Raw genomic sequence first — 26,251 nt, 5'->3', positions numbered from 1 at the left:
TCCACAGTGCAGTGCCCGGGGCTCCTGTCCAGCTCAAACTTCCTCCTCCCCTTCTCAGGCCCCCCCACCCGTTTTCACCCCACAGTGTACAGAGACCCCTCCCCACGCCTCTCCATGCTCTAAAACTCTTTAATCGAAATTCCACAAAGGATTCCCCTCATATACGTGTGTAAAAACAAACTTGGGTTATGCCCTGAAGCAGGAGATGGAGCAGAGGGTCCAGAGCAGAGCGGGCATAAGACTTTCTAGGGACACGCCTGCTCCTGCCACCCGGCAGGATCACACTGCAGTGAAGGCTCAGCACAGATTGACTGGAACAGAGGACCAAAGACTGGGCGGTGGGGGAAGAGGGCTCCCTGGGCCTCAGGCACCTCGGAAGCAGGGTAGGGATTTCAACCCAGCTCTTACGATCCACCCACAGGTTTTGCACTGTTGCCCAAGTAGTTTTGAATAGCACCCCAAGAGTGTCAGAGGTTGAGCAGTACATTATGTGGTCACCATCTCTCTCGACCGCAGGGGGCAGGCGGTGGAGCCCTCTCCTCTCACCTTCCCAGCAGGCCCCTGGCTCTCCCCTCCACTCCCATCTGTGGTGGGTGGTGCAACCTCTGGCCTGGTTCCCATTGCCCAAGATGCCAGCTGGCTCACAGTGGCCACCGTGCCGCAGCATATACTTCCTGTTTTGGGGCTTCTGGCCAATGAATCCTGGGGACCAGAGTGCAGGCAGTGGGAGCCCCAGATTTGTGTAACCTGCTGACGGCTCCTCAGAGTTGGCTGCTAGAAGGCAGCTGGGGAAGGCTCCCATGGCCCAGGGTCATGCAGGCCCAGCCCCAGAGCCTCATGGTTACAAAGAGGTTTGACAGACGAGCAGTCTCAGGAGAGATGGGGGAGCTGGGTCTACCACAGTGCGGAGGAGTCTCTCCACATCTTGTCCTATCTTGTCCCTCATGCCTGGAGGGTGGCACTGGGGAGTCTGCCCAGTGCCCATCTCTGCTGTCAGGTCCCGGGAGAGAGGCTGCCACACAGCTGGCAGTTCTGGGGCTTCTAAGATGGAGGTCAGGTGGCATCAGTAGCTGGTGAATTTCAGGTCTCTGCGGCGGGATCCCAGCACCCCACCATCCTTGAGACAGGGGCTGAGCGATCCAACATCTTCTCCCTTCTGCCACGTAGCATCCAGGGAGGCTGAGGGTCTGGCCATCAGGGGTATTTCAAAGAGTCTGAGCTTAGAGCAGGAGGAAAGAAACCAGGGCCAAGGCCGAGGGACCACTTAGAGGGCCAGCCCTAGCTCAGATGCACCTGCCCCAGGCCCAGACACAACTGCCCACGGCCCCCAGCTGGTCTAGATGGCCTCAGAGTTTGGAGAGTCAGGGACAGGGTCTGCAAAGGAAAGGAGAAGCAGAGTGAAGTGGGGGTTCCTCTGTCCTTCATCCCCCCAACCGCACACCCTGAGGCTGTGAGGACTCCCCAGGGAGGGCGGGGAGTGAGGCTGATGGCCTGCACGCCATGGAGAGGTCATGACCTTGCGGGCTAGAGCCGTGAGGGAAGAGAAGCACTTACCTAGGGAGGGGAAGAAGACATCCCCGGGGCCTGGTGGAGACAGAGGAGTGTTGGGCTCAGAGAGCAGATGCCGCCCAGACTCAGAAGGCTGCCTCCGGGCCATGTACGTCAGGGGTTGCCTGGGCTTGGTCTCTGGCATCCCATGGGAAGGTGGAGAGGTCTCAAAGCCGGGGTTTTCGATTCCTTGAGTGTTGTTGCTAGAGAATCAGAATTGAAGGTCATCCGTGCTGCCTGGGGCTAGGCCTCTGCCCTCCCACCTGCCTGCCTTCTCTGCTCCCTTCCCCTCACCTGCCTTCCCACCCCAGGCGTCAGCAGCCTCTCCTAGCAGGAAGGGAGGATCCAGGGCCAGAGAGAAAAGGCCATGGGCTGCCCTCACCACCTGCCCTGAGCTGAGGGCATCTGACCCCAGCTCCACCCTGTGGTCTGACCATCTGCCCCAGGCCCAGGAGGGAAGCCCAGGGTCAGAGGCGCCTCCGGAATCTGGGGACAAGCCTCTCTTTGGTCAGTAGAGTTAATGGCATTAGCGCTGAATGTCCCCACAGCTTGTCTTGAGCTGAAGGGAGGCGTTCTTCCTGCTTGGGAGTGGGACAACCTCTGAGGACCCCTCCAACTCTGAGATTCTAGCAGGACTTCCTGTGACCCGTCTTGAATATCATCCCTTTCAAACATCAGGGAGGAGCTCTGAATTTAGTGTTGCATGTACTGGGGCCAAATTTCTAAATGTGGCTCATTCCCAAGCACGCCCTCCGTGCCAGGCTCCATGCCAGCTTCCTGCCCAGAGTGCACCAACACACATTCCCTTTCTACTCTATCCCCAACCTGCCGCCTCCATCTGAGCCCGGTCAGCCTCTGCCCTTGTAGCCTGACAGCCTTCTCCTTGGAGTGCCCTGCAGGGAGGGGCCGCAACTCCATATGTGCTGGCCTCCTTTGCATGTTTCAGTGTCTGCCTGGGCTCAGCTGCTTCCTCCCCTCCCCCACCCTGGCCTGGCTGACCACTGAGGCCCGAAGGTGGGTGCGTAGTTCATCCAAGCATCCTGGAGCTCAGACTGCTGGGTGAGGGGTGGCAGGGAAAACAGCCAATCAGCACAGATGTGTAGGCCTCGGTGGCAGGTGGCAAATGCTCTTCTAACCAGCTGTGCCAGGCAGCTAAACAGGGGCCCTGCTGCCCAGAAATATCTCCTTCCTGACAGCTGGCCCAGAGCACAGAGAGGACCAGGGAGGCCACACCTGTGTTCTCAGCCCTGTCGTGGTATAAGCAGTGACCAGAGAGGAGAGGGGAAGAGATCCTGGTGAGGGTGGCAGAATCAGTCTGTCCTGGCTAAAAGATCCCCCTCCCCCTTAACTGCTGCAGAAGGAGTTTGGGTGTAGATGCTGCCCTTCAGAGATGACAGCCCAGGGAAGAGACACGGCCTGCCAAACTCTGAATCGGGGTGGCACAGCTGCTAGCAGTGTTCTCAGGAAGGTCTCCGCGGGCCTTACCTGTCCATCCGCACCAGCTCCTGGGCACCTAGGGACAAACAGACAGAGAAGCTAGTCACAAAGGGAAGGCTTCCCTAGACAGCATCCCTGCCCTCACTGGCAGATGTCCCTCGGGGAACAGGAGCAATCCTGGACAGGGCCGTGCTCAGCCCTGGATCCCACTTCTGTTCACTCAGGAAGCCCATATGGCAGGCAGTGCTCTGCGTGTCTACCCAGCAGGTGAGGCCCCAGTGAGCGGCCCCGTTTGACCAGTGATAAATGAAATTTGGGCTGCATTTTACAAGTGTCTAGGACAACATTTGTTGCCAGGAAACGAAAGGCAGCCAGTGATTTCTCCCATGTCTTCACTTGGTGATGTTAGACATTCATGAGCAACCCAAGGCCTGGCTCCTGAACTTGCCGTTTCCTGTTTGGCCATTTGTCACGTTCTGGTCGTCAGCCATGATTTACTGGGCAGGAGTGTCGGAAGGTCAGCTCCTAATTAGAGTTCCTGGTCCTCTCTGTCCCGCCCTCTGCATTGCCTCATAGGGTGGCTTTCAAGGCAACATCTCTTAGAGGAAACTCAGGGGGCCTGAGACCCTCTCACTTCTCAGCCATGCTACTACTTTCTGCTCTGCAGCCAAGCTGCTGCCACCCTGCCCCGCTGTGCGGGTTCCCCACCCCCCAAACTGGCCACCAACCAGATGCAGTGACCCCAACTTCCCTCTTTCTTGCAGCTCCCCACGTACTCCCACAGATCTTTCTCGTCTTTTACGGGCTTTGCTGCTGATTACGATGGGGAAACAAGCGGTAGGGGAGGGGCACAACAACACCACCCACGGGAAGTTGCACACAAGTTCCTGAAATCTCTGAGGTATCAGAATCATGGCTCCTTGTTTACCGAGTGACTGCGTGGGGCTTCGTGCGGGTTTCTGCGTTCCCTCAGCTCATCCTCTCTTCTGCCCTGGGGACACCGAGGCCCTGATACTAGAGAGGTTGCAACACCCATTGGCCTCCGCAGCACGCTGCCTTCCTCAGTGCTCCCAACCCTTTCTCTTTCTTTTTTCCTGAGTTTGGCTCATTCCCAAGCATACTTTCTGTTCCAGGCTCTGTGCCAGGCTCCGTGCCATCATCCTGCCCAAAGTGCACCACACACGCTCCCGTCCACTCTGTCTCCGACCTGCCTCCCCGCTGCCCCGCTCTGGGCCACTCGGCCTCTGCCCTGTGGCCACACTCCTGGCATGTCCCAGGTGACTTCTGTTGCCATAATTCCGACAGCTGCTTCTCTAGAGTCTAGATCAAGAAGAATGACCTGAATCTGCACTCCCTCTCCATTTCGCACCTGGTTTCTCTAGCATCGTCCCCTCTGGCATCTCTTGTGTCTGTCTCTAAGCCTTCGACCATGCAAGTCATTTTTTTTTCTTTGTGGAGAGGACAGAGGACTGGCCTCAAAAATACTTTTTTTTTTTTTTTTTTGCGGTACGCGGGCCTCTCACTGTTGTGGCCTCTCTCGTTGCGGAGCACAGGCTCCGGACGCACAGGCTCAGCGGCCGTGGCTCACGGGCACAGCCGCTCCGTGGCATGTGGGATCTTCCCGGACCGGGGCACGAACCCGTGTGCCCTGCATCAGCAGGCAGACTCTCAACAACTGCGTCACCAGGGAAGCCCTCAAAAATACTTTTATTAGGAGATAGATGATTGATACCTTCCTGTTACTGCATATATTAAACCTGGGGAATGGTGCTATGAAGTGGCTTCCCATCACAGAAGTGGGGCTCGTTTAGAGTTTCAGAAGATGTGCTCAACAGCCCTAGCCGGCCCACCGCACCCCCTTGAGCCTTCTTTCAGTGCAATTCTTCAGCACCCAGCTCATCTGTCCCTTCCTCTGCGAAGCCCTCAGTCTGCAAGTGTCCCAGTGCGTGGAATAGGAGATACTGGGGGCTGACCCCGGCTCCCCGTGTCCTCAGGACACCCCACAGTGTTCTGGCCTGGGGATGTCCCCTCTCTGTTTTTCCTTCCTCCAGCCCGGGACAGGGGCAGAGCCTTGGCCAACCCCCTGGGGCCCTGTAAGGAAGGCTGTGAGGCGCCAGAACAGGGTCAGCAGTGCACCTCCTCCACCCAACGCCGTCCTCTGCCAGGAATTTGTTTCCCAGTTCCCGTTCCCTGACGGAGACAGCCCTGTGGTCTGGAGTAAGGGGGACAGAAAGCACCTCTTTTGCTGGGAGCCAAGCCTAGCTGAGCGTGGCCCCCTCCTCGTCCCCTTCCCACCTCCGTGGAAGTGCTCCACAGACGAGCAGGAGCTGAGGGCAGCTCTGCAATGATTTCTCTCCCTGGTTGACCCCCGGGGTTCCTCTTTCTACTCCAACCCCTTTACCCTCCCCCACCCCGGCGCCAACCCCAGGGTATCTGTGTAGATAGACTGTGGTGGATTTCATGAGAGGAATAAGGGCGTCCTGAGAGGAAGGGAGAGGTGGCCACAGCCTCTGAGTGACCCAGTGACAGAGGGACAGAGGGGTGTCAAGTCGTTACAGTCCAGCCGAAGGCAATCAGGTGTAAGCCAGAGCCTTCCTGCAGAGGACAAGAGGGGAAGAGGTGGGGGAGGCGAAGCGAGGGCCCACACCCTCCTGCTCTTGGAAGACTGAGACAGGACGAGGCTCATGGGTGGAGTCAGAGGAAGGGCAAGGTGCACTGTCACCCAAAGAGACGGGTGAAAAGGTATTTGTGGTCACAACTTGAAACCTGGCTCCACCACGTACTCGCTGTGTGGTTCCTTAAGGGAGTTACTGAACGGCTCTGTGTCTCAGTTTGCTCAGCTGTAACATGGGGCCAATGGTAGGAGCAAACTCTTAGAGGGGTTATGAGGAATATGTGAGAGAACGTATATAGCAAGCTTGGCGTGGTACCTGGCACAGCAGTCCTATTGGTTAGGGGTCGTCTGCTATGACACGCATGCTGACGAGTGTTTTTATTATGTGGTGGGACTATATTCCCTGAAAAGCGTGAGGTGAAAAGCTCTGAGTCTGAGTCTTAGCTCTTCTGCTTACTAAGTTATATAACATTGGGTTAGTTATTTAACCCTGCTGATCTTAGGTTTCTCACCTGTAAAACGAAAGAGCTGAATCAAGTTATCTCTAAGCTCCCTCGCAGTTCTGATAATCCAAAGGTCATTTTGTCCCAACAGTTGCTACCAAGACAAGCCTACCCATACATTAAAGCAGGGCCCCAAACAGTCTCCAGGCGGTAGCACTTTTATAAGCCAATTTCAGCTACTCCGTATGATTATTCATTCATTCAACAGTTATTCATTGAGCGCCAAGGGGCTAGTGGATCCCCTCCTCTCTCCACCATTGAGCCCAACTCCTTGCAAGACCTGTAGCAGCTCCTGTCTCTTGAAGAGCAGAATTGTGCCTGCCTTTAGCCTTTGCTAATCCCCGTGGCTGGGGGGGGGGGGGGGGGGGGCTGGGGCAGGTCACTCACACACCCACCTAGCCCAGGCGGGCAGGGATACTCACGGCGGTTGGAGGCCACCTGCCTTTGCTTGTAGACCAGGAGCAGGATGAGGGGGAGGCAGAGGATGCCCACGATGCAGGCGCTCGTAGCCAGGGCAGCAGCCGTGATGCCTGAAAGGACAGAGGGGGCCAAGGTGAGGCCCCGTTCCCACTGCACCTCCTGAGGGGAAACTGAGGCCCAGAGAGGGAAGGCCTGGCAACAGGGGGACCCACCTTTACCCACGCCCCACAGCCAGACCCTCACTGACTTGCAGAGGCACGGAAGGTCTGGGGACCCCGGGGGGGCCAGAGCACCAGAAAGCAGGCCAGGCGCTTACAGCTGAGGCAGCTCAAGCGGGGAAAGAGAAGGGTCCTCATCCCAGCCCACGGGGAACAGCTCGACCACGGGTGACAGGCTGTTCCCTGAAAAGGGAGAGCAGGCCCTTCACAGACCTCACGCCACAGAGTTCAAGGTCAGAAGGAGCCCGAGACATGAAAAACTTTTGGAAATAGTTAGTGGTGATAATTGCACAACACTGAGAGCATAATTAATGTCACTGAATCAAACACTTAAAAGTGGTTAAAATGGGGCTTCCCTGGTGGCTCAGTGGTTGAGAGTCCGCCTGCCGATGCAGGGGACGCGGGTTCGTGCCCCGGTCCGGGAAGATCCCACATGCCGCGGAGCGGCTGGGCCCGTGAGCCATGGCCGCTGAGCCTGCGCGTCTGGAGCCTGTGCTCCGCAACGGGAGAGGCCACAACAGTGAGAGGCCCGCGTACCGCAAAAAAAAAAAAAAAAAAAAAAAGGTTAAAATGGCAAATTTTATATATGTTTTATCTCAATGAAAAATAAATGAATAAAAAGCCCTATTTATCCCCAGAGAGACTCCTTGGCTCCAGGATGGGGATTCTGAACTGATCTCACATGTACAATTCACGGGGAAAACTCTTGGGGCAGGAACTAGGGAAATGGGAATCCTTGTCCAACATTTAAATTTTTTTTAAACTTTTGAAATTACACAGAAAAAAATTTACAAGTTAAAAAAAATTCAAAAGTTTCTTCCTCCCCCTCTACCCAGGTCCCCTCCAAAGACATAATCCCTGTCAGCAGTTTTTTTGTGTTTAGTCTAGATACATCCCCCACATGCAGAGCATACATGGGATCACAGGACAGTTGCTTTGCCCACTTAGCACAGCTTAGACACCTCTCTGTATTGGCGCAGAGATCTACCTCATTCTGCCTAGGGCTTTACCACGTGGCTCACCCAAAATTTATCGAAACAGTCCCCTACTGGTGCGTAGGTAAGTTTCTTCCATTTTCAACATAACTAATAAAGTAGCAATGAACTTCTTGTGTAGACATCTTTGCTCACTTGGGCAAGTACATCCGTACATAAAACCCTAGTAGTGAAAGTGCTGAGCCAAAGAGTAAGTGTATTTTCTTTGAGGCTATTGCTAAATTGCCCTCTAAAACAAACTCGTACTGCTTCACGACCCCATCAACAGCATGGGAGGTTTGGTTTATTTCAGTCCCTCTGCTGACTCCAGGAGTTTGGCTGGGAAAAGACATGCCCTCAGAACCACAACCAGTGTAAATGCATTTCCTTCCCAATTTCAGCCCTTCCCTCTGACAGAAAAGCCACGGGCTGGGATACCTCGTCACAGCGTCAGCTTGGCTTCAGGGAGCTTTGGGGAGGTGAACGGGCTCAATGTTGCCTTTGCACTACTTATTTGGGAATAAAGGCTGTTTTCATCTCATTGTATTGCTGAACAACCTGACGGTGTAAACAAGCTTTCAGGGAGTTTGTTCAGACCTCAGAAGAGAACAAGCTGTTTTCAGGCGCTTTAGAAGTACCCGCTGGTACAAGAACAGTCGCTGTGCTGTTACAAAGCAAGTTCGACTCCACATTAAAGCAGGTTCCCCACAGATCTTAGCGAGGCTGCACTTTGAGAGTATTGAAAGTTAAATGTTCTATAATTCAGACATTTGAGTATCTCTAAACCCCATCACAGGACCTTATTGTGGGCACTGAGAAACCGGCTACACAGCGCTCTTTTCTGGTCGTCAAAGCAGGTCTCCTCCAGACTGGTACTAGGCAGCATTTGGTGTAGTCAGTCAGTGATCACTGAGTCCAGCTCCCTGTTGGCTGTGGGTGGCTTGGCCCAGCCTCTACCTGACTCCTGTCCCCAAGCAAAGACTCCCTCTCTTCGGCCCCTCTAGGGGATCAGGGCTTGGTTTACTTACAGCCTGGCCTGGGAGTTGAGGCTAGGGCCAGGGGGCAGGGTTTGGGGAGAGTTCTGTGGGCCAGTTGCCCTCCGACACCGTGGGCTCCTCTGCAGAGCACAGCCTCTCCACAGCTCCCCAGCCCTCCCGCTACGTGTGGTCAGTACCTGGGGGTGAGGTTGGGGGCTCCTGCTCTGTAGCCATCCAGAGCCAGACTCATGCTTAGAAGGTGATCAGGCACCGGCAGAGGCACCTGCCTGGCGAGCAGCAAGCAGTGTGCCAGGCCCTTACACAGCGGGGTGGGATGGGAGGGGCCCAGCGAGTCTTTGTCCAGGGCCTGCCAGTAGTACCCCGAGGGTGTTTATGGAGGAAGGGGGAGTTCAGTAGAGCTGCCCGGTTCCAGGGACCGGGCTGGATGAAAGCAAACCATACCTCCTGCTGTGTTGAGGGGGGGAGGTTGCTTCTTAGGGAGATGGGCTGCCCAGCCCCCTTCCGAAGGTTCAGTGAAAAACCACAGCCCCCAGCAACTCGGGGCTCCTGGGCTCCTTGGGTACCACCTTCCTCAGCCCCACTCCTCTCATCACCTCCCCTGCCACCTGAAGCTGCTGTGAGCATTCAGAAGATTTCATAGACCAACTACCCTCCTCCTCCCCAGAGATAACGCTAGGAGGCTGGGGCTGCAGTCAGAGCAGGGAAACTCAGAGAGCTGCTTGGCTGAAGCATCATTAACTGATCAGGTACCAAGACCGGCTGGGGGGCACCTGTCTTACAGCAGGGACTGGGATCTTTCCAAAGGCAAGTGGCAGTGGAGGGCAGTGCCCAGCAGTCAGCCCTGCGGCCTACTAGGCACATGGGTCACCAGGCAAATGTTTCGAACTGTTGGAAAACAGGATATGTGTCCACTGCTGCTGCCATCTACTCGCCATCCTGCCTTGGCACAGGGGAATGGATGAGATGACGGGAAGCCAGGCCTAGAAGTAATAGTAGCCAACACATACACAGCACTTACTCTGTGCCAGGCACGGTTCTTAGCGCTTTCTTTACACAGAGGACCTCATTTTAGCCTCATAACAACCTGGAAAGTATGATTGTAACCGTCATCTCCATTTTACAGATGAGAAAACTAAGGCACAGGGAGGTTAAGCAACTGGGCTGATTTCAGGATCTGTGCTCTTACCCACTTTACCACACTGCCTTTCACTAGAATGGACTCAGGTTGCAACTATGGCCGACACAGTACTTAATTTTTATTTAATTAGTTGCCAACATTTTAAAATTCAGGGAGTTCATGTAAATTCTGGACTTCTGACTTTGCTTGAAAATTCAGTGGCTCTGGCAACCCTGGGCCCCCTTCCTGGCATGTGGTGGTTGGAACTGCAAGTACAGACTGGCAGCTGGGTGCTCACCACAGTCTCTACCCCTCCCTACTGCCCTACCCACCAGCTCCCGGGCCCTGCGGGCATTTAGTTTTTGAGCCCTGACTCAGCACCTTAGATAACACAGGGGGCCTCCCTGTTAGTTGGAAAGGGACACAGTTGCTCATGTTGTTCAGTGGACACACGATACCCGGAGAACTGAAGTACTGTCCGAAGCCCGCACACCCCACCCAAAAGCATAGCCGGGTTTCTCTTCATCTGAGACCACTTCCGCCTTAGCGCCAAAACTCCACCACAGCTGTAGTCTGCAGACCTCCAGAACCAAGGGCCTGGAAGGGGATCGAAAGGGGACTCCAGAGATCATTGACGCTATCCCCCTGCCCTTGATGCCGAGACAGAAGCAAACATGTCCCTTTGGCCTTTAGCCAATTCCCTGTAGACAGTAGTTCAGGGAAGCAGGGAGCAGAGTGAGCTGCACATCCCGCAAACTGGAGAGGAGGAAAATGTCAAACCCTGAGAGCAGAGGTGCCCGGCAAAGGAAGCCTGACCCTTAACAGTCAAGTTCAAGGTTCTGCCTCACTCTTGGGCGCTCCTCAGCCAGACTCCTGGGATTTCCCGGGTGACTCCTGTTCCCTTAATTCCAGCAGCTGCTTCTCGAGTCTAGATCAAGATAAACGACCCAGATCTGCACTCCCTCTCCATTTCATGCCTGCCTTCTCTAGCACCGTCCCCTCTGGCATCTCTTGTCTCTGTCTCCAAGACTTAACTCATACAGCTAATTTTCAGGAAACGAGTGTTGACAGAGGGGAAGGCCCCAGTGCTCAGGCAGGGTTTGCACACTGAGAATCAGGCACTCTGGCTTCTCCTCTTGGCTCTGGGAGACTGGGAACAAGTCCCTTCACCCGTGTGAACCCTCGTTTCTCCATCTGTGAAATGGCGGCTGTGGCGGAGGTGTTTCTGCGGGAGCAGAAGTGGGACTAGGGGGTTGCTCAGAGTGGAAGGGGCGATGGGGAAGTAAACACTCAGGAACCCCACCACGTGAGGCTCACCCTGTCCTGTGCACAGCACACGTGTGCGCACACAGTCATGAGGCTGCTGCATGGGAAGGGAGGGGCTGCTCGGGGTGGGGGGCCGCCTTTCCACCCTCCCCAGGGAGCTGCCAGTGGAGGAAGTGAGGAGGGGCAGCGGCTTGGTACCGAGGCCACACACGAGCTCTGCGGTGTGCAGGAAGAGGGGCTTGTTCTTGGTTCCGTGTGGGTCTAACTCAGACCCAACTGTGCGTTCTAATTTTGTTCCTGGCTGGTCCATTTGTTGCTTCAAAAAAAATGAGTAGTTCGAATAGAAAGTCACCACAGCCTTTGAGTGGGGCCTTGGCCAGGGCCGTAGCTGAGCTGTTCCCATTCCTGGCTTCAGTTTTGGTGTATGTCCTCCTGGAGGGCAGGGAGGAGGCCTGCACTTTTGTGTCTCCAGGGCCTAGGCCGGGGCTGGTCCACACTGGTTGCCTGATAAATACTAACAGAGAGAAGGCTGAGGAAGCCAAGACCCCTCCTCTCAGAAGAGGGGGGTGTCCCTAAGATGTCCTCCCTTTGCCTCCTGCTGTCTCCAAGCTGCTGGGCATTCTCGCCTGGCCTCCTAGTGCCCAGGCACCTCTTTTTTTTTTTTTTTTTAATTTAATTTATTTATTTTTGGCTGCATTGGGTCTTCGTTGCTGCGTGCGGGCTTTCTCTACTTGTGGTGAGCGGGGGCTACTCTTCGTTGCGGTGCGTGGGCTTATTGCGGTGGTTTCTCTTGTTGGAGAGCATGGGCCCTAGGCATGCAGGCTTCAGTAGTTGTGGCTCACGGGCTCAGTAGTTGTGGCTCGCGGGCTCTAGAGCTCAGGCTCAGTAGTTGTGGTGCACGGGTTTAGTTGCTCCGCGGCACGTGGGATCTTCCTGGACCAGGGCTTGAACCCGTGTCCCCTGCATCGGCAGGCGGATTCTCAACCACCGCGCCACCAGGGAAGACCCGGGCACCTCTTGAAGCCGTGCCCCCGTCCCCTGTAGGGCACCTCTGGGCAAATACCAGGGGGCTGACTGACACCCACCACACTGTGTGTCCAGTCTCCTACCCCGACGTGGGAAAAAGGTGACGTGAGCACAGTCCTAGCTGCACTTCCCTTGTCATCTGTGTGAACTGAGCAGTTATGTCACCTCTCCGGGCCTCCATTTCCATGCAGGTAAAGTGAAGTTGGTGACACCTATTTCACAGGGTTCTTATAAGAAGCCACTGAGATACCAGTACTTGGAAGGACTTAGCACAGTCCTGGCACATAGTAGGAGCTCTAGAAAAGGTAGTTCTGTTCCCCTTCCTGAGCCTCTCCTTCCTACCTCCCCACAGAGAACAAGGAGATTTTAAATAGTTGAGTCCAAGCCAGGAGGACCCCCACCACAGCGCTCCAACCTTCGCCTGTGGCAGAGGGCTACTGTGCAGGAGCCGTGCCCACTGAAAGCAAGCTCGGCAGCCTGTGGCACCCAGTACCTGTCGCGAGGTCACTTGGCCAAAGGTCACTGCCAGGGCACAGCCCCACTCAGAGAGTCAGGAGCTGGGACTCCAGGAGCCACCTTCCTCAGGCTTTGGGCCTTGGAAGGGACATGGGCTTCTGGGGGCTGCAGCCCAGTGGCTCAGGTGAAGGAGGAAACAAAAGGGAGAGGCAGCAGCAAAGGAGGAGGAATGGGGGTTCCGTGGGCTTGGGGTGATGAGGTCAGAGTTCAGAATGAGGTCTGGGTCCAGGATGAGGACAGAGGAGAACAGAGAACCCAGAAGAGCCAAGAAGCTGGTTCCTTACTTTCACTCTCCTTGGAGGAGGGCGGGTACACAGTGCACTTGGATGGTGCTTCTTCTCCTGTGGGAGCAGAGAAAAGGTCATTACGTGGGTATCAGACCCAGGAGACCAGGAAGACTTGTCCAGGCTGGCATGCCCCACCCCCCGTCACAGGTACTCAGGCTAGTGTCCCCTTGGCAACATTGGCCCAGCTGTGCGCACACACACGCATACACACACACGCACGCACACACACACGCGCGCGCGCATGCACACACACACGCACACACACACACACACGCACACGGAAGCATATTTTCACTGCACAGCCAGGCATGCCCTGCCCATTGTCATGACACATGACACCCTCAGGGGCATGTCGATACCTGCCCATACCCACACGTCTATCTACTCTACCACCCCTTGCCTTCTCACCTAGACACACACACACACACACACACACACACACACACACACACACACACACACGTACACGTACACGTACACGTACACTCTCTCCTGACACCCCAGGTGTGAGCCGTGGAACCGTGGTGAGCAGTCACACTCCCAGCCCAAGTTCATACACCCCCTCCCGTTAAAAAGTCCCACTGTCATAAACAGAGCCACGTACGCCCTTCCGTCCATCACACCCAGCTACCCAGAGAGACACGCACACAGCTCCACACACCGTGCCACCCCTGGAGTGCCAGCACCGCCCATACAGAATCACACAGCCTCCGGCACAGTGTCGCACCATCAGATGCACAGCGCCACCCCGCAGCCACGCCGTCCTCCTCTCTGCTCCCCCTCCCAGACAAGCACAGGCACCGTCCCCAGCTGTCCCGCAGAGGCAGCCCTCACCTCTCTGCACCTGCAGCTCCATGGCTCCGTAGAGCCGCTGCTCCGAGTGGCGGTGCCTGATCTCCACCACCAGGCAGCAGTAGAGGCCGCCGTCCAGCAGGGTCAGGTTGCGCATGGTGATGGTGAAGTTGCCGTGGTGGTCAGAGGCTGACTCCAGCCCATGGCGCTGGGCCAGATCCTGGCTGGAGTTGGCCTGGTGGCCGCCGTGGTGCAGGTGAAGGTCCTGGAACGTGAGGTTGCGGATGGGCCGGCGCTCCGAGCAGGCCTGCACCTCACCTCGTGAGCTGCGGTACCAGGTCTTGTAGAAGGTCACGTCGTGCCCTTTGGCCAGGGGGCCCAAGAGTCTGCAGGTGAGAGTGACGTTCTGTCCCTCGGGACACACATACAGGGAATACGGCGTGGCGACCTTGAATGCTGCCACCAGACCTGCTCAGAGAGACGAGAGCCTGTCACCCGCCTGAGCCGGCGCCACTCCCAGCGCCCCCAGAGTAGGGAAGAACCTTGGTCTGGGGCTTCAAAGATGCGCGTTCCCCAGCCACAAGCTCCAGGCAAGTCAGCTGACCTCCCCAAGCCTCAGCTTCTTCTTTAGTTCACGAACCCGGCTCCGCCCCAGGCTGTGCGGCAGGAGCCACAGGAGCTTCTCCAGGTGTAGCTGGGTGAGGCACAGGAGAGACTCCAGGCAGGCAGCAGACTGGACCCGGCCAGCGCGTGTCCCTCTCCCGGGGGGCACATGTGCTCCAGCCCCGGCTCCCATCCCCCTACTGCAGGCACCACGGCTCTGCCCACACCTGGCCCCTGGCACTTCCAGCTTCCGTGCCCAGTGCCGTCGGGTGGGAAGCAGGGTGAGGAGAGGAAGGCTGTCTGGGAAAAGCAGCGCTTGGCCCTTGACTGCCCCTCTGGGGGCCAGCGGCTCCCGGGGCTGGCCTTGCCTTCGCGTTTCCTCCTCCGTGAGCCCTAACAGAGCGTCTACCTGCGTGAGGCCTGTGCCAGGTGCTACAGCTCACCTGGAGGGGCTTATGGCCTAGCTGGGTAGACAAGTCCTGCCTCTTGACAAAATAACCCCATAGGCTAAAGGGCAAACCCGTACCAGCCTTCAGGGAACTTGGAGAAAAGAGGACACGACCTTCCTGGGGGTGGTCAGGAGACTTCTTAAAGGAAGGAGGGTCTTTGGGGTAGACGGACAGAGAGGATTCCAGCAAGTGGAAGGTGGTAGGGAAGCAGGAAAACCCAAGGTGTCCAAGGGTCAAGGACAGGCAACACAGAAAAGCTCGTCTCATCCAGGCACCCGCCTGCCACCCAGTCTTCTTAGAAATATTTTCTAGTTCATTTTGTTTTCAATAAGCAAATGAAGCCATGCCCCGGTCCTGTTTACCCTACCCCAGCCTCCCAGCATTTAACCAGGTTCACCCCCCAAAGCGCTGGCCCTTCAAAACAGAAAATTCTGTCTAGCTATGAGCTATGAGTTCCCTCATGTGTGCAGTGAGGAAAATATTAGCTACAAGAGGCTTGTGAGAGGACAGGATGACGAAAAGAGGAGAACGCGAGAGGTGAGCTCTCATGCCCCCTGCAGACATAGGAGGGATAGCTATAGTTATTAGACATTAGTGATATTTTGATTTTAATTGGCTAAAATCAGGGGCTGTTGTGGGCAGACAGGGAAGGAGGACCCTGTAAATGTGTACAGGATCAAAATGGCTATGTCTTTTCCATGGCCGTTGCCTGAACCCAGGATAACAACACGACTTCTTCCTCCAGATGCCCCTTCCCTATTTTACAGCCCATCCCCCTCTCCCCTCACCTGGCAGAGCTGAAAGCCTGGCCCAGTCGGGAGAAAGGCAGCCTGGTGTAGCTTTGGAATTAGCCCACCCTGCATTGGAGTCCAACAGCTGAGAGTTACATAGACCCTGAGCCTCAGACCCCTCACTGTAGAACATAGAAGTGAAACAGCTACTGCCGGAGTTGAGGCAGAATTACAGATAATTTACATGAGATGCTCTGAAGGTTGGTGCTTGATACCTGGGAAAGATAGGTCTCTAACTCATTTCTGCAATTCAAGAGATGTTAGGACATTAAGAGTGAAAAACATTCTGCACGATAGAATGGAGAAGCCAGATTGAGATTCTCTCCCACTAAGGTGTGACTGACTGGTAACAGCTGTGGTCCAACCTTGGCCTGCCTGCATATTTAAAGCACAGTGTGAGGAGGCAGCAAAGCCACGGCCCCAAAGAATATGTCTGCAAGGGTGGAGTTTTAAGCCCCAGAAGGTAAACAGGACAGACACACACCAGAGCCTCCCACTTACAGCACCCACATGTGAGAGGGAGCCGTGTCTGGGAGCCCCAGATTTTTGGAAAGTCATTGCCAAGGTAAGCAGGGATTTCAGAACTTCTTTAGCGAGATGCTGATCTCCTTTCCAGCAGAAATACAGAAGCCCAGAAAGGGAAAGTGGTTTGCCTGACGTTCCAGAGGGTATAAACTCAGAACCTAGAGCATGGAGGCTTCAGGTAAAGCAGGATCTAGTTAGAACTAGAAGAAGGAATAGCATGGACATGTCTAACAACCCAGTAAGGCAGGTGTTCTTTTCCTTCCTGTTTCACCAATAAGGAGACAGAGGCACAGAGATGTTAAGTAACTCACCGAAGTTCACGTAGCAAATAAGTACTAGAGTCAAAATTAAACTTAGGCACTTAGACTCTGTACTGAAAGAAAAAATTGCAGAAACTGGCAGCCCACCGGCCATACTCAGCCTTCAAACATATGCTATTTGAACCTTAAAGTATTTTACTCTTTTTTTTTTTTTTTTGAGATCGCCAAAATTTAAAGACCGGGAATTTGATATGAAAATTCCGACTTGTAGCTTCTCTTTGAGAGTCAGTAAATTAACACTAAAGCAGCTCTCCTACGAGGCAGCCACCCGCTGGATCTGAGCAGCAGCCTCCGTTTAGATGGGACACTGGTGTTCTAGCTGCTGCGGTCCCTCCTACTTACTCCCTAACTTCCCACCTGGCCTGCCTCATTCCCTCACTATAAATGTCCCGTGGGCATCTGAGTTTCTGATGCATGAGTGTGGCTTCTTGGTGTAACCAGGGAGGGATTCTGCTCCCCAAGCCCACTGTTCTACAGTTGAAACCCTCAGGCTCAGAGAGGAAATGATCCGCCCAAGGTCCCCGGTGGAAGCCTGACTGCCAGATTTTGGTTGTGCCAGTAAATGGAAGTGGGGAGTAGCTACAGAAAGGATCCTCTAAGGGAGAATAAAAACCCACCCAGAGAGTGGACCCTGGATTATTTCTGCCCTCTACTCCCCCTTTCCCCAGCAGGCCACAGGGCAGCTCCCAGCAGCATCTCTCCCAGCTGGTAACTGGTTTCCCCTTTTCCCAACATTATCTTCAGCCCCAGAACTATCGCCAAGGGTGAGAGCCGAATCCACATCCAGCAGCATTTGCAGGAGCACACACACCTTGGGGGCCACGGGGAAGCTGGCTCAGTAGAGGCCAGGGCCGCAGGTCTGGGGTGGGCAGAGGCAGACGCAAGAAGTGGAGCACAGAGCTGAGCAGGGCGGGGAATGCTGAGTGGACAGAGGTGTGGATGCGTTGGGGCCAAGATGTGGCAAGACTGAGGTTAGCTTGTGGGCAGGGTAGGTGTGGGCAGGACGGGAGCAAGCAGCAGGGCCTCCAGTGGGGCACCAGCCCAGGGCCTCCAGCAGGACGTCAGGCCCAGAGCCCCCTGAGTCCAAGCAGTGGTGTTAATGACTGCAGAATTGCCCAGGAAGCAGTGGAGAGGGGATTTTCAGCCCGAGGAGCGATTTCGTTGAAGACCCACAGGGGGGACACACAGAACTGGGGTTCAGAGACAGAGTTGGGGAGGGGGCATTGCTCAATCCCTTACACCCCGCACGCCCCAGAGGGACCTCTTCCCCTTTTAGAAAAAGGAGAGGCTACCCTGGGCTTCAGGTTTGGGCGTGGGTGAGAGGATTCAGTTTGAGCAAAAGGGCCAGACGGGAGTGGGCCGGGCATCTACAGGTTTTGTCCTGGGGGGAGAGAAAACATCTTGTTTGTGGTGTCTGAGACTGCAGCCAGGACAAGGCCCACGGGCAGCCTGTCCTTAGGAGGCACGGCGTTAGGGAAAACAGCGCACATGCCCCATGCCTGCCGTGACTGCGCATGCGCACGTGTTATCGGGGGCTAGAAATAGCCCAGCTGGAAGTATAATTATTTGGCGGGAGGATGTTGCTTATTGTCAGGGGCAGATCCTTCTGGACACCTGGGGCATTGTCGGAGACTGGGGAGGAAGGCCCCTGGCTCCAGGGTGGCCGAGAGCATGTGGGACAGGAAAAGGCCCCCAGCCCTGGGCTGAGCCTGTGCCCATGTGGGAACCATCCATCATTGTGCTGCTCTTGGGGCCCTGCATCCCCCCCACCCAGCCCCCACCTGCTGCTGGGTAAGATGGCAGAAACACCTGGAGGAAGAATGCTGTGATCCTGGGAAATGTGAGGTCTCAGGATTCAAACTCTGGCCTGGGCAGGCAGATCCCTGGGCCCCAAACCCCACTTAGCCCTGCCCTTACTGTGTGCCTTTGGGCAGGTTCCATCCTTCTCTGGGCCTCCCTTTCTTCCTCCTATCTGGAGAGACTCCCCACATTCCTAAGCCCCTTCCAGCTCTGAAACCCTGTGGCAGGTGAGAAAGTCTGTCTTAGGGCAGAGGAAGGAGGCAAGAATGGGCTACAAAGGTGATCACGGGCATTTATGAGCCCCTCTTACATGTTAGGACTTGCTGAGCACTTTATACTCGTTTAAGTCTCATGACGCCCCTGATGTAGGTCTCATTGTCCCCATTTTAAAGATGAGGAAATCAAATCAGAAGTCAAGCGATTTGCCCAAGGCCACACAGCCCTACGTGGCTGCACTGAGACCCACACCTTGGACAAGCCAGCACTACAGGCAGCAAGAGCCCTCCACCCCTCCAGCGGGCGGGGCTGAAACCTCATCCTCCAGCTACTTAGCGAGTAAACTGACCTCCAGTTGACGTCTGTGCTCTCCACGCAGCCAGCCTTGCTCTGCCTCAGACCCAAACCGAAAACATCATTCTTTCATTCCACAAATATTTACTAAGGTCCCAACATGAGCCAGGCCCAAGGCAGAGAGGCCGTGGGGGTGCAGAGTTCCCTAAGGGGCTTCCGCTCAGAATTTAGCCCTGCTGCTGCCACTTTCTAGCAGTGGGACCCTCAGCCGCAGAGGGGCTCAGCCTCTTGTGAAAGCTCCCGTGTAGGGGAAAGGAGTCCTTGTTCAGCTTCATCTCAGGATGCTAGTTTTTTGTGACCTCTTTCCGCCCATAAGCTCTCACCTCGTGAAACCCTGTGGGTGTGCATGGGATGGGTGTGTGTGGGTGTAGACAGGCCTGTGTATTTACCCTGACCCGGCATGAGCTTACTCCACAGTCGCCAAGGCAACGCCCCAGCCTTTGGAGGTGGGTCCCTGGCTTGATTGGTCAGGCCTAGGAGGCCCCACCCAAAGAGCTGGACTCTGTCCAGCTGCTAGGGGCTGTAAGCAAACAGTTACTGATGGCCTGCTATTGCTGGCCCTGTGCTAGATGCAGAAGGCCAGGCCCTCGCCCTCAGAGGGGGCCCCAGACTCACATGGACCTCGTCTCCAGCTCCCTGCCAGACCCTGTCCTCCAGGACAGTCCATGGAGGGTATAAGGAAAGGCTAGGCTCTGTCTTTATCAAGATGGAGAGCACAGAGGGCAAGAGGCAAGGACCAATCAGGACTGGTCCTGATTCCAGTGCTAAGCTCCAGGAAGTACCTCCGGGACAAAGGGCTGAGGGCCCGGAGCCGGCAGGTCCGTCCATGGGGCTCCGTGGCCAGTGAGGACAAAGGGCATCTCAGATGTGTTTATTGATACCTGCTCCTGCAGGAAGTGTCCATTCACATTGGACCAAGGAGTCTGGGAAGGGGAAGCCAGGCTCTATCGGAGGAAGCGGCACTTCCAGCACATTGGGAAAGCATCAGTGCATCTGGGGCTGGAGGCTGTTGGCCAGCACACCTCCCCAGGGAGGGCCTGGGCGGTTGGCCAGAGCCGCACCAGTGGATGTGTCTCTGGATGGCTCGTTCCTCAGCTCTCCCAGGCCCTCCCTGAGGACATTGTATGTAGCCCAGACTACCAGCTCCAGCCAGCTCCCCTCAAGATCCTGTGCTGTGAAGACTTCCTAAGGTTCAGATTCAAATCTCTTTGTGCCCCACCCTCAGTGCAGGAGGCGCGGTGGTAATGGTATAGTAGCAGGCTCTTAACTCTGTGCCAGGCCTCATTCTAATCACTTTTATATGGAGTTGCTTATTGAATCCTCCCTCCCTATAAGGTAGGTACTGTTATCGTCTCCACTTTACAGATCAGGAAACTGAAGCACAGAGAGGTTAAGTAACTTGTACAGAGTCTCATGAATAGCAAGTGGTGGTGCCAGGATTTGAACCCAGGTCGTCTCGCTCCAGAGGTCTGGGGTATAGAAGTAGCCAGGGATTGACCAGAGGCCCCACCTCCTTCTTGCAGATGGACAGGCTGCCCTGGCCAATGAGGCTGCAGGCTCCCTCTCCCACTGTCTCTGTAGTTGTTGGGACAGCCTGTTGGCCCCAGCATGAGGAGAGGACCCAGCTAGAGCCACCGTATTTATTTGGGGAAGGCAACGGGGGCTGGGAGAATTTGGGCCTGGAAGAAGCCCAGAAAGGCCTTCTGACCCTGTCCTGACCTCTTAGGATGAGCACTGTCATCTCTCCCTTCTTCCAGGAGAGCTGAACTGTCCCCTGCCCCCAGCCGCCACTCCTCACAGCGGTGAGTTTTCTTTTTCAATGGAGAGGAGCTGACGGCATCTACAGCACAGGTAGTTTTACTTTCAGTTTTATGGCGTTAAATAACACTGAATCACACAGAGAGAAGGTTATTCCCTTTTCGATTCTCTTTCAGTCCTGATTACATCAAAGAGAAAGTCCCAGTTTGATGCCAGTGTGTCTTCAAAACATCTCTATTATGTGCTAAGCTCTTCTTTTTTTTTTTTCTTTTTCCTGAAAGGTACAGCAGGCTTGGAGCCTTCCCCAGGCTATAGTTTCCAACTAGAATTTACCTTATTTGGTTTTCCTATTATGTACTTTTATGATTTTGTTCTATTTATGGCAAGTGACACTGGCTTTCCATTTATGGCAGTGATACAAAGTTTCCTTTTAAAATCTATTTACTTAAGTCAAAGAATGAGTAGATTTAAAGAGGGCACATATGATGATGGGCAGACACTGGAGAAATCCCCAAAGCGGTGAACAAACGGACTGAAGGTCAGGAAGCACCATCATGGGATTACCCTTCCGAAGTGAGTGGTCAGCGTTGCCGAGACCCAGTTACCTAGCCTTCCCAGGGCTCAGATAAAGGCGGCGTGTGTGTTTGTGGTCCCACAGCAAGTGAACAGCAGAGACAGGGCTTGACCCCCGGTCCCCATGGGAAGTAAGATCCTATGTAGAAAGGCTGAGGGACTAGGCTGGCTCGGTCAGGAGCAGAGCAACTTCATTACTGAGTTACTGATGGACACAGTGGTGGCCGTTGTCTTTCTCTCTGGGGATGGTCAGCCAAAGTCAACAGGATGAATGTTAAGCTCAGTGGCAAGAAAGACCCCAATAAGACAAGGAAACCCTGAGCCCGGCTTGCCTTGAAGTGGCAAAGTCCCCACCTCTGGAGCACTTTAAGAGGAGAATGTACGGGCACCTCCATGGGCATTACAGACTGTAAGTGCATAGAGGTGCTACGGAGGGCTGGGCCCAGCACTTCAGACCTCCAGGGTGCTAGAGAGTCCTGTCCCAGTGAGACCGGTCAATGCCTTCCCATGCTCTGGGCGCTCTACCGGACCCTGCAGGAAGCAAGGAGCTACGATGGTAAACCAATGGCGTGTGGCCTCCAAAAGCCAAGAGGCAGAATAATACCACACAGCCAGAGCTCCCCAGGCGCTATGTTATGCCAGGCTCTGTGTCACGTGTGCACCGAATATTCACAGCAGCCCTCTGGGGGAGGTGCTGTCGTCATCCCTATGGGAGAGATGATAGAACTCGCTCACGGATGCTGAGTAACTTGTGCAAAGTGACAGAGCAGTAAAGGACCATCTTGGGATTTGAACGGAGCTCTGATTGACTCCCCAAGCCAGACTGTTAAGTGACAGGGTGGAACGGGAAGCCCTGGCATGCAGGGCACACAACTCCAGGTCCCTTCCATTCTCACACAGGGTGGCATCAGGAAGGCCTTGGTCATGCCTGCGCTGCTGCTAAGGGGATCCAAGGGTCCATCAGAAGCTTCACAGCAGCTCCCTGGTGAGGCCAGACTGCTCCTGGATGAACGGTTGGCTTAAAACCTGGCACCTCAAACTCAGTCTTTGGGGCTTGGTCAGTGCTGGTGAGGGGTCACGGCCAGTATACCCGATGGGCACGAAGGACCCCTTTCTTCCTCTCTTCTTTCCCTCTGTCTGCTTGGGCCTAAGACCCATATGTGTGTGCATATAGGGAGGTGGCCTTCCAGCGGTGTACCACCCACCTGGGCCACCCTCTCCTACGGAGGTCAGGCCCCAGAGGGAACCTTTGCCCTACTTGGGGGAAAGAGAGAGCAACCAGCCCAGCTCAGCAAGGGGCTCCCCAGTATCGCTGCGTACCCCTGACATTGGGTAGAGGCTACCTTATGCCCGTGGGCTGGCCTCAAGCCTGCTTCTCTCCACCTCAGGGCCTCTGGGCAGCAGACTGTGGATTTCCTAAGAGCCGATCATTGCTGTGTCAGAGGCTTGCACCATTGGGTTACTCAACAAGGCCCTGCAACCCTGCTTACCATACAGGGGAAGAAGGGCTCTCACCTCCCCAGCCCCAGTGCACTCCATGGGCTAGTCCCAGAGTTTGGGACTCTTGGGTTAGCCTGTGAGGACATGGCAGGGACAATAACTTCCACAGGTCCTGGGAAGGCCAATAGGGGAAGAAGAGGCTCTGCCACCCTTGGGGTCTGCTGGGTCCTGGCTCCCTAGGTGCCTCCCTCCACCCATTTCAACCTGGGTCAGGCCCAGGAAAGGGGTGTCTGCAACTTTTCCTAGGCTCCTGTGCGCCATTATCACCACCATCTTTCTCCATGGTGCTGGCCCAGCCCCAAGAGCTAGAGAACAAACAGGTCTGCACTAGCCGCCTCCATCTCACCTTCCCACAGCATCAAGGCTTTGACAGTGAGCAATCCTGCCCAGGGCCACCCGGCACCTCAGCAGGCCGGTGAGCAGGTCTTTCCAACTCAGACACCCTCCGGACCATGCCTGCAACCAGGCCTCCCCGTCTCTTATCCCCCTTCTTGCACACTGTACTGGGTAGCAGCATGAATATTCATTAGCACGCCCATATTACAGTTAGGAATACTGAGTCCCAGAGTAGTTCAAAACTAAGAGAATTCTCCTGACTCAAACCCTAACCATCTCCTTGAGCTGGGCCCAGGGAGAGATGGAGCACCAAGCTGCTGAAGTAGCCAAGGCCTCTGGGGGTGGAGCCTCCTGGCTGAAGAGACAATATGGAGTGAGGGGCTCTGAGCCTCTCTGCTACTGGCTCTGTGAAAGCTGGCTCTCTATGCCCTAGTTCTCTGGAACTCAGTTTCCCAAACTGGGGCTGCTGAACAGAGATCAGCTCAGCCAGAGGAGGACAGGGTAGGGGTAAGAAAACGGAAGGGCCTCTTGGGGTCACTTGGAAAGGAGGGGGCAGGGCAGGCGGTCTGTAGTGGGTGGGGTGCTGGCCGGTCCTGCCTGCCACCATCCACTGCTCCTTTGGGAAGCCCTGTCTGCCATGAGCCATGGCCTTGGTGCCGAGACTGCTCCCCCACCTGCTTTGGCTCTTCCTGGGGAGCATCCAGTTCAGGGCTTAGGCATCTCTGTCCGTGGGGTGTGGGCTCCCTCCGCTTTATAGGAGGCCCAGGCCAGCCTCCCAGCGCTGAGATACCATGCTGCCTGCAGGCTCCCCAGTTTCTGAGGCGTTTTCCAGGTTCTCTCAGAACCCTCCTCTTGCTCTTACCCTGTCTTCCCCTTCCTCCTCTTCTGACTCACCCACTGGGTCCCTTGCCAAGCTCCCCACCTCCCTCCTGCCTCCCTCTGACTCCCTGCTGACTCACACTTTCCCTGAGCCTTCCCAGGGAAAAAGTTTAAAGTTTAGTTCCATAGGCTGCCTGCCGGCCCCCTCTTCCCTCAAGATCCAGCTGCTTCAGTCCTGGACAGGCAAGAAGCAGGGGCCAGGCTGTGGGTCCCGGGCCCTTTGCCCCCCACTCAAGGAGCCCCTGTGTCCTGACCAGGATACCACCTAGACTTTGGAAGGGGAAAGTGACACCTCCCTGTGTATGGCTTCTGTGTTTGAGCTGAGGAAACTGAGGCCCGAAAGATGCTATAAGTTACCCAGGGACCTAGAAGGGGCTCACAGCCAAGCTGGGCAATGTCCCACATTCTCCCCAGTGCAGGCCCTACACCAGTCCCTGGGCTGCAGATTTGCTACGATGCTGGGAATCAGCTGACCACTCAGCTCTCAGCCATCAGACCCTCAGGATAAGGACCAGAGGGCGCCCATGTCCAGCTGTGGACCAGTGCCTGCACTGACGAGTGCCCACCAAGGCTCAACCAAGAGTGTCACCAGGGTACGGGACACTGGCTGAGAGTATACAACTTCGGCGCCCCGTGAGACCCTGGGGTCCTGGGGTGGTGCAGGGAGATGCCACAGGTGTCAAAAGCCAGTGGCATCCACTAGAACACACTGGGCTGTCTCCACCGTGTTTATCTCCTGTGCTGCAGAAGGTACTCGTGCCTGGGCTCTCTGGGTCGGGAAGGGCTGGACAGGCAGCTGCTTGGGCAGCTGTCAGCATACACGCGTGCCCACCACCCAGCCAGGGCACTTGGCAGAGAGCCGCCGCCCCTGCCAAGCCGTCCTAGCGGCCTCCCTGCCGCGGGCTGGGGTCACGGCAGGCTGAAGGGGGCTCCCAGGGCGTCCCCATCTGACCTGGGACCCCCCACCCTGCCCCGCTGTGCTCTCCCGTTGCTCCTCCCTAGCACCCGGGCTCCGCCGACCTTACCTCGGGAGGCAGCCAGGAAGAAGGCGAGGAGCACAGGCCCCCGGCGCCAGCTGCCAGCCTCCGGGACTGGGGGGACGCCCATGTCGCCGTCGGGCAGAGCTGCGTCTGGCGCAGCCGGGCCGGAGCGGAGCCCGGGGGCGTGCAGGGGGCACTCCTGGTTCGCAGGGAGCGGACGGGACGCGGCCGGCGGGGAAACCTCCGCGCGAGTGAGCGCAGAGCAAGTGAGCGCGGCCGGCAGCCCGAGAGCCGCCCGCTCCCAGGGGCCCACAGCGCCCCCGGGCGGCCAAGGCTGAAGCGCTGCCTCTCCAAGGGCCCCCGCGGGAGGGGCTTCCCGCTGACTCGCACCCGGCTGGCCTTGTAGGTGGGGGAGCCAGTCAGTATGCCAAGAGTCAGCGCCACTTGATCGCCCGTTTGAAGCCTTTTCTTCTCTCCCCCATTACTCTTTGCAGAGGATTAGTATTGTTGTAAAGCCTGAGAAGTACATCTGCGTCTAACTTAGCGCGATATATCATCATCATCATAGATTGTATCAGCCCTCACCCACCAGCAGAGGCTTGTACCTGACGTCCTCCAGCCCGGCCCAGGTCCTGGCACTCCCAGTAGTGGAATGACTGACTGACTGAATGAATGAATAGATGGACGGATGGATGACATGTAACTTTTGTAAAGAGCTAGGTGAGTGAGTTGGGGCAGGCTTGACTGTAGATTCCAGAGCCTGCAACACCCTTGTGCACATGCACACACATGTGTGGCAGGTGCAGGAGTACCCAGCAGGCTTGGCACACCCCTACACTAGGACACACACACGTGTGTGTGTGTGTAACACCAGGTAGTGTGTCCCACAGGAAATCATCGGTACTCCTCTCACCCAGGCCCCAGCCTCTCTTACTCCCTGCACCCTAGATGTCTGCAGGATGCTCTCACACACACACACACCCTCTAGTCCTCTGCTCTTGCACCCCACCCAGCACTGACACTGCTGGCAATATCTCTCTCCTCTTTCAAGTCCTGGTCTCAGAGAGAAGGGGCTCCGTGGGGCAGCACTATTAGAGCCCCCCACTCTCAGCCCCTGCAGCCTGGACGATGGTTAAACCCACTTCCAGGAGTCTGGGAAAGTAGGAAATGTCAGTACCACCACCCCCATTGGTGAGGCTGGGATCCAGCCCTCTCCTGTAGGGCGGCACTCGTGTGCTCTTGCTGGCCGAAGGGGCTCAGCAGGATGCAATGCTGGGCTCCTCGCCAGTGGTAAGTGCTCAGAGCTGTATATATATATTTTTAACATCTTTATTGGGGTATAATTGCTTTACAATGGTGTGTTAGTTTCTGCTTTATAACAAAGTGAATCAGTTATACATATACATATGTTCCCATAGCTCTTCCCTCTTGCATCTCCCTCCCACCCCTCC

The 26,251-nt window shown here is 55.8% G+C and overlaps 2 protein-coding genes and 1 long non-coding RNA gene across 6 annotated transcripts in view; 1 reads left to right on the top strand and 2 right to left on the bottom strand.

Annotated features, from left to right (window-relative positions):
* The window catches only part of CDH23 (cadherin related 23), an 86,745-nt gene that overhangs the window by 16,009 nt on the left and 44,485 nt on the right, over positions 1-26,251 (top strand). The window lies entirely within an intron of this gene.
* Positions 114-25,219, bottom strand: VSIR (V-set immunoregulatory receptor). Its single transcript, XM_033841632.2, has 7 exons — positions 24,846-25,219; positions 13,759-14,184; positions 12,922-12,978; positions 6,525-6,632; positions 3,034-3,061; positions 1,555-1,751; positions 114-1,374 (listed from the first exon to the last, which is right to left on the bottom strand). The coding sequence occupies exons 1-7, from the start codon at positions 24,925-24,927 to the stop codon at positions 1,337-1,339; spliced, it is 936 nt and encodes a 311-aa protein (XP_033697523.1). The 5' UTR covers positions 24,928-25,219; the 3' UTR covers positions 114-1,336.
* Positions 16,538-24,839, bottom strand: LOC141276680 (uncharacterized). The gene is made up of 2 exons (XR_012326602.1): positions 19,894-24,839; positions 16,538-19,811 (listed from the first exon to the last, which is right to left on the bottom strand). It is a non-coding gene; the product is annotated as an uncharacterized lncRNA (long non-coding RNA).

The sequence above is a fragment of the Tursiops truncatus genome, chromosome 16 (genome assembly GCF_011762595.2).
Source record: "Tursiops truncatus isolate mTurTru1 chromosome 16, mTurTru1.mat.Y, whole genome shotgun sequence".
Lineage (NCBI taxonomy): Eukaryota > Metazoa > Chordata > Mammalia > Artiodactyla > Delphinidae > Tursiops > Tursiops truncatus.
This window is presented reverse-complemented; position numbering and strand designations above follow the sequence as displayed.

Coding starts and splice junctions, on each gene's coding strand:
- VSIR (XM_033841632.2), bottom strand. CDS start 24,927: ATGGGCGTCCCCCCAGTCCCGGAGGCTGGCAGCTGGCGCCGGGGGCCT. Junction 12,979..13,758: donor GGAGCTGCAGGTGCAGAGAG/GTGAGGGCTGCC, acceptor CTGCTCCCACAG/GAGAAGAAGCACCATCCAAG. Junction 6,633..12,921: donor CTCCTCCAAGGAGAGTGAAA/GTAAGGAACCAG, acceptor CTGTCCTTTCAG/GCATCACGGCTGCTGCCCTG.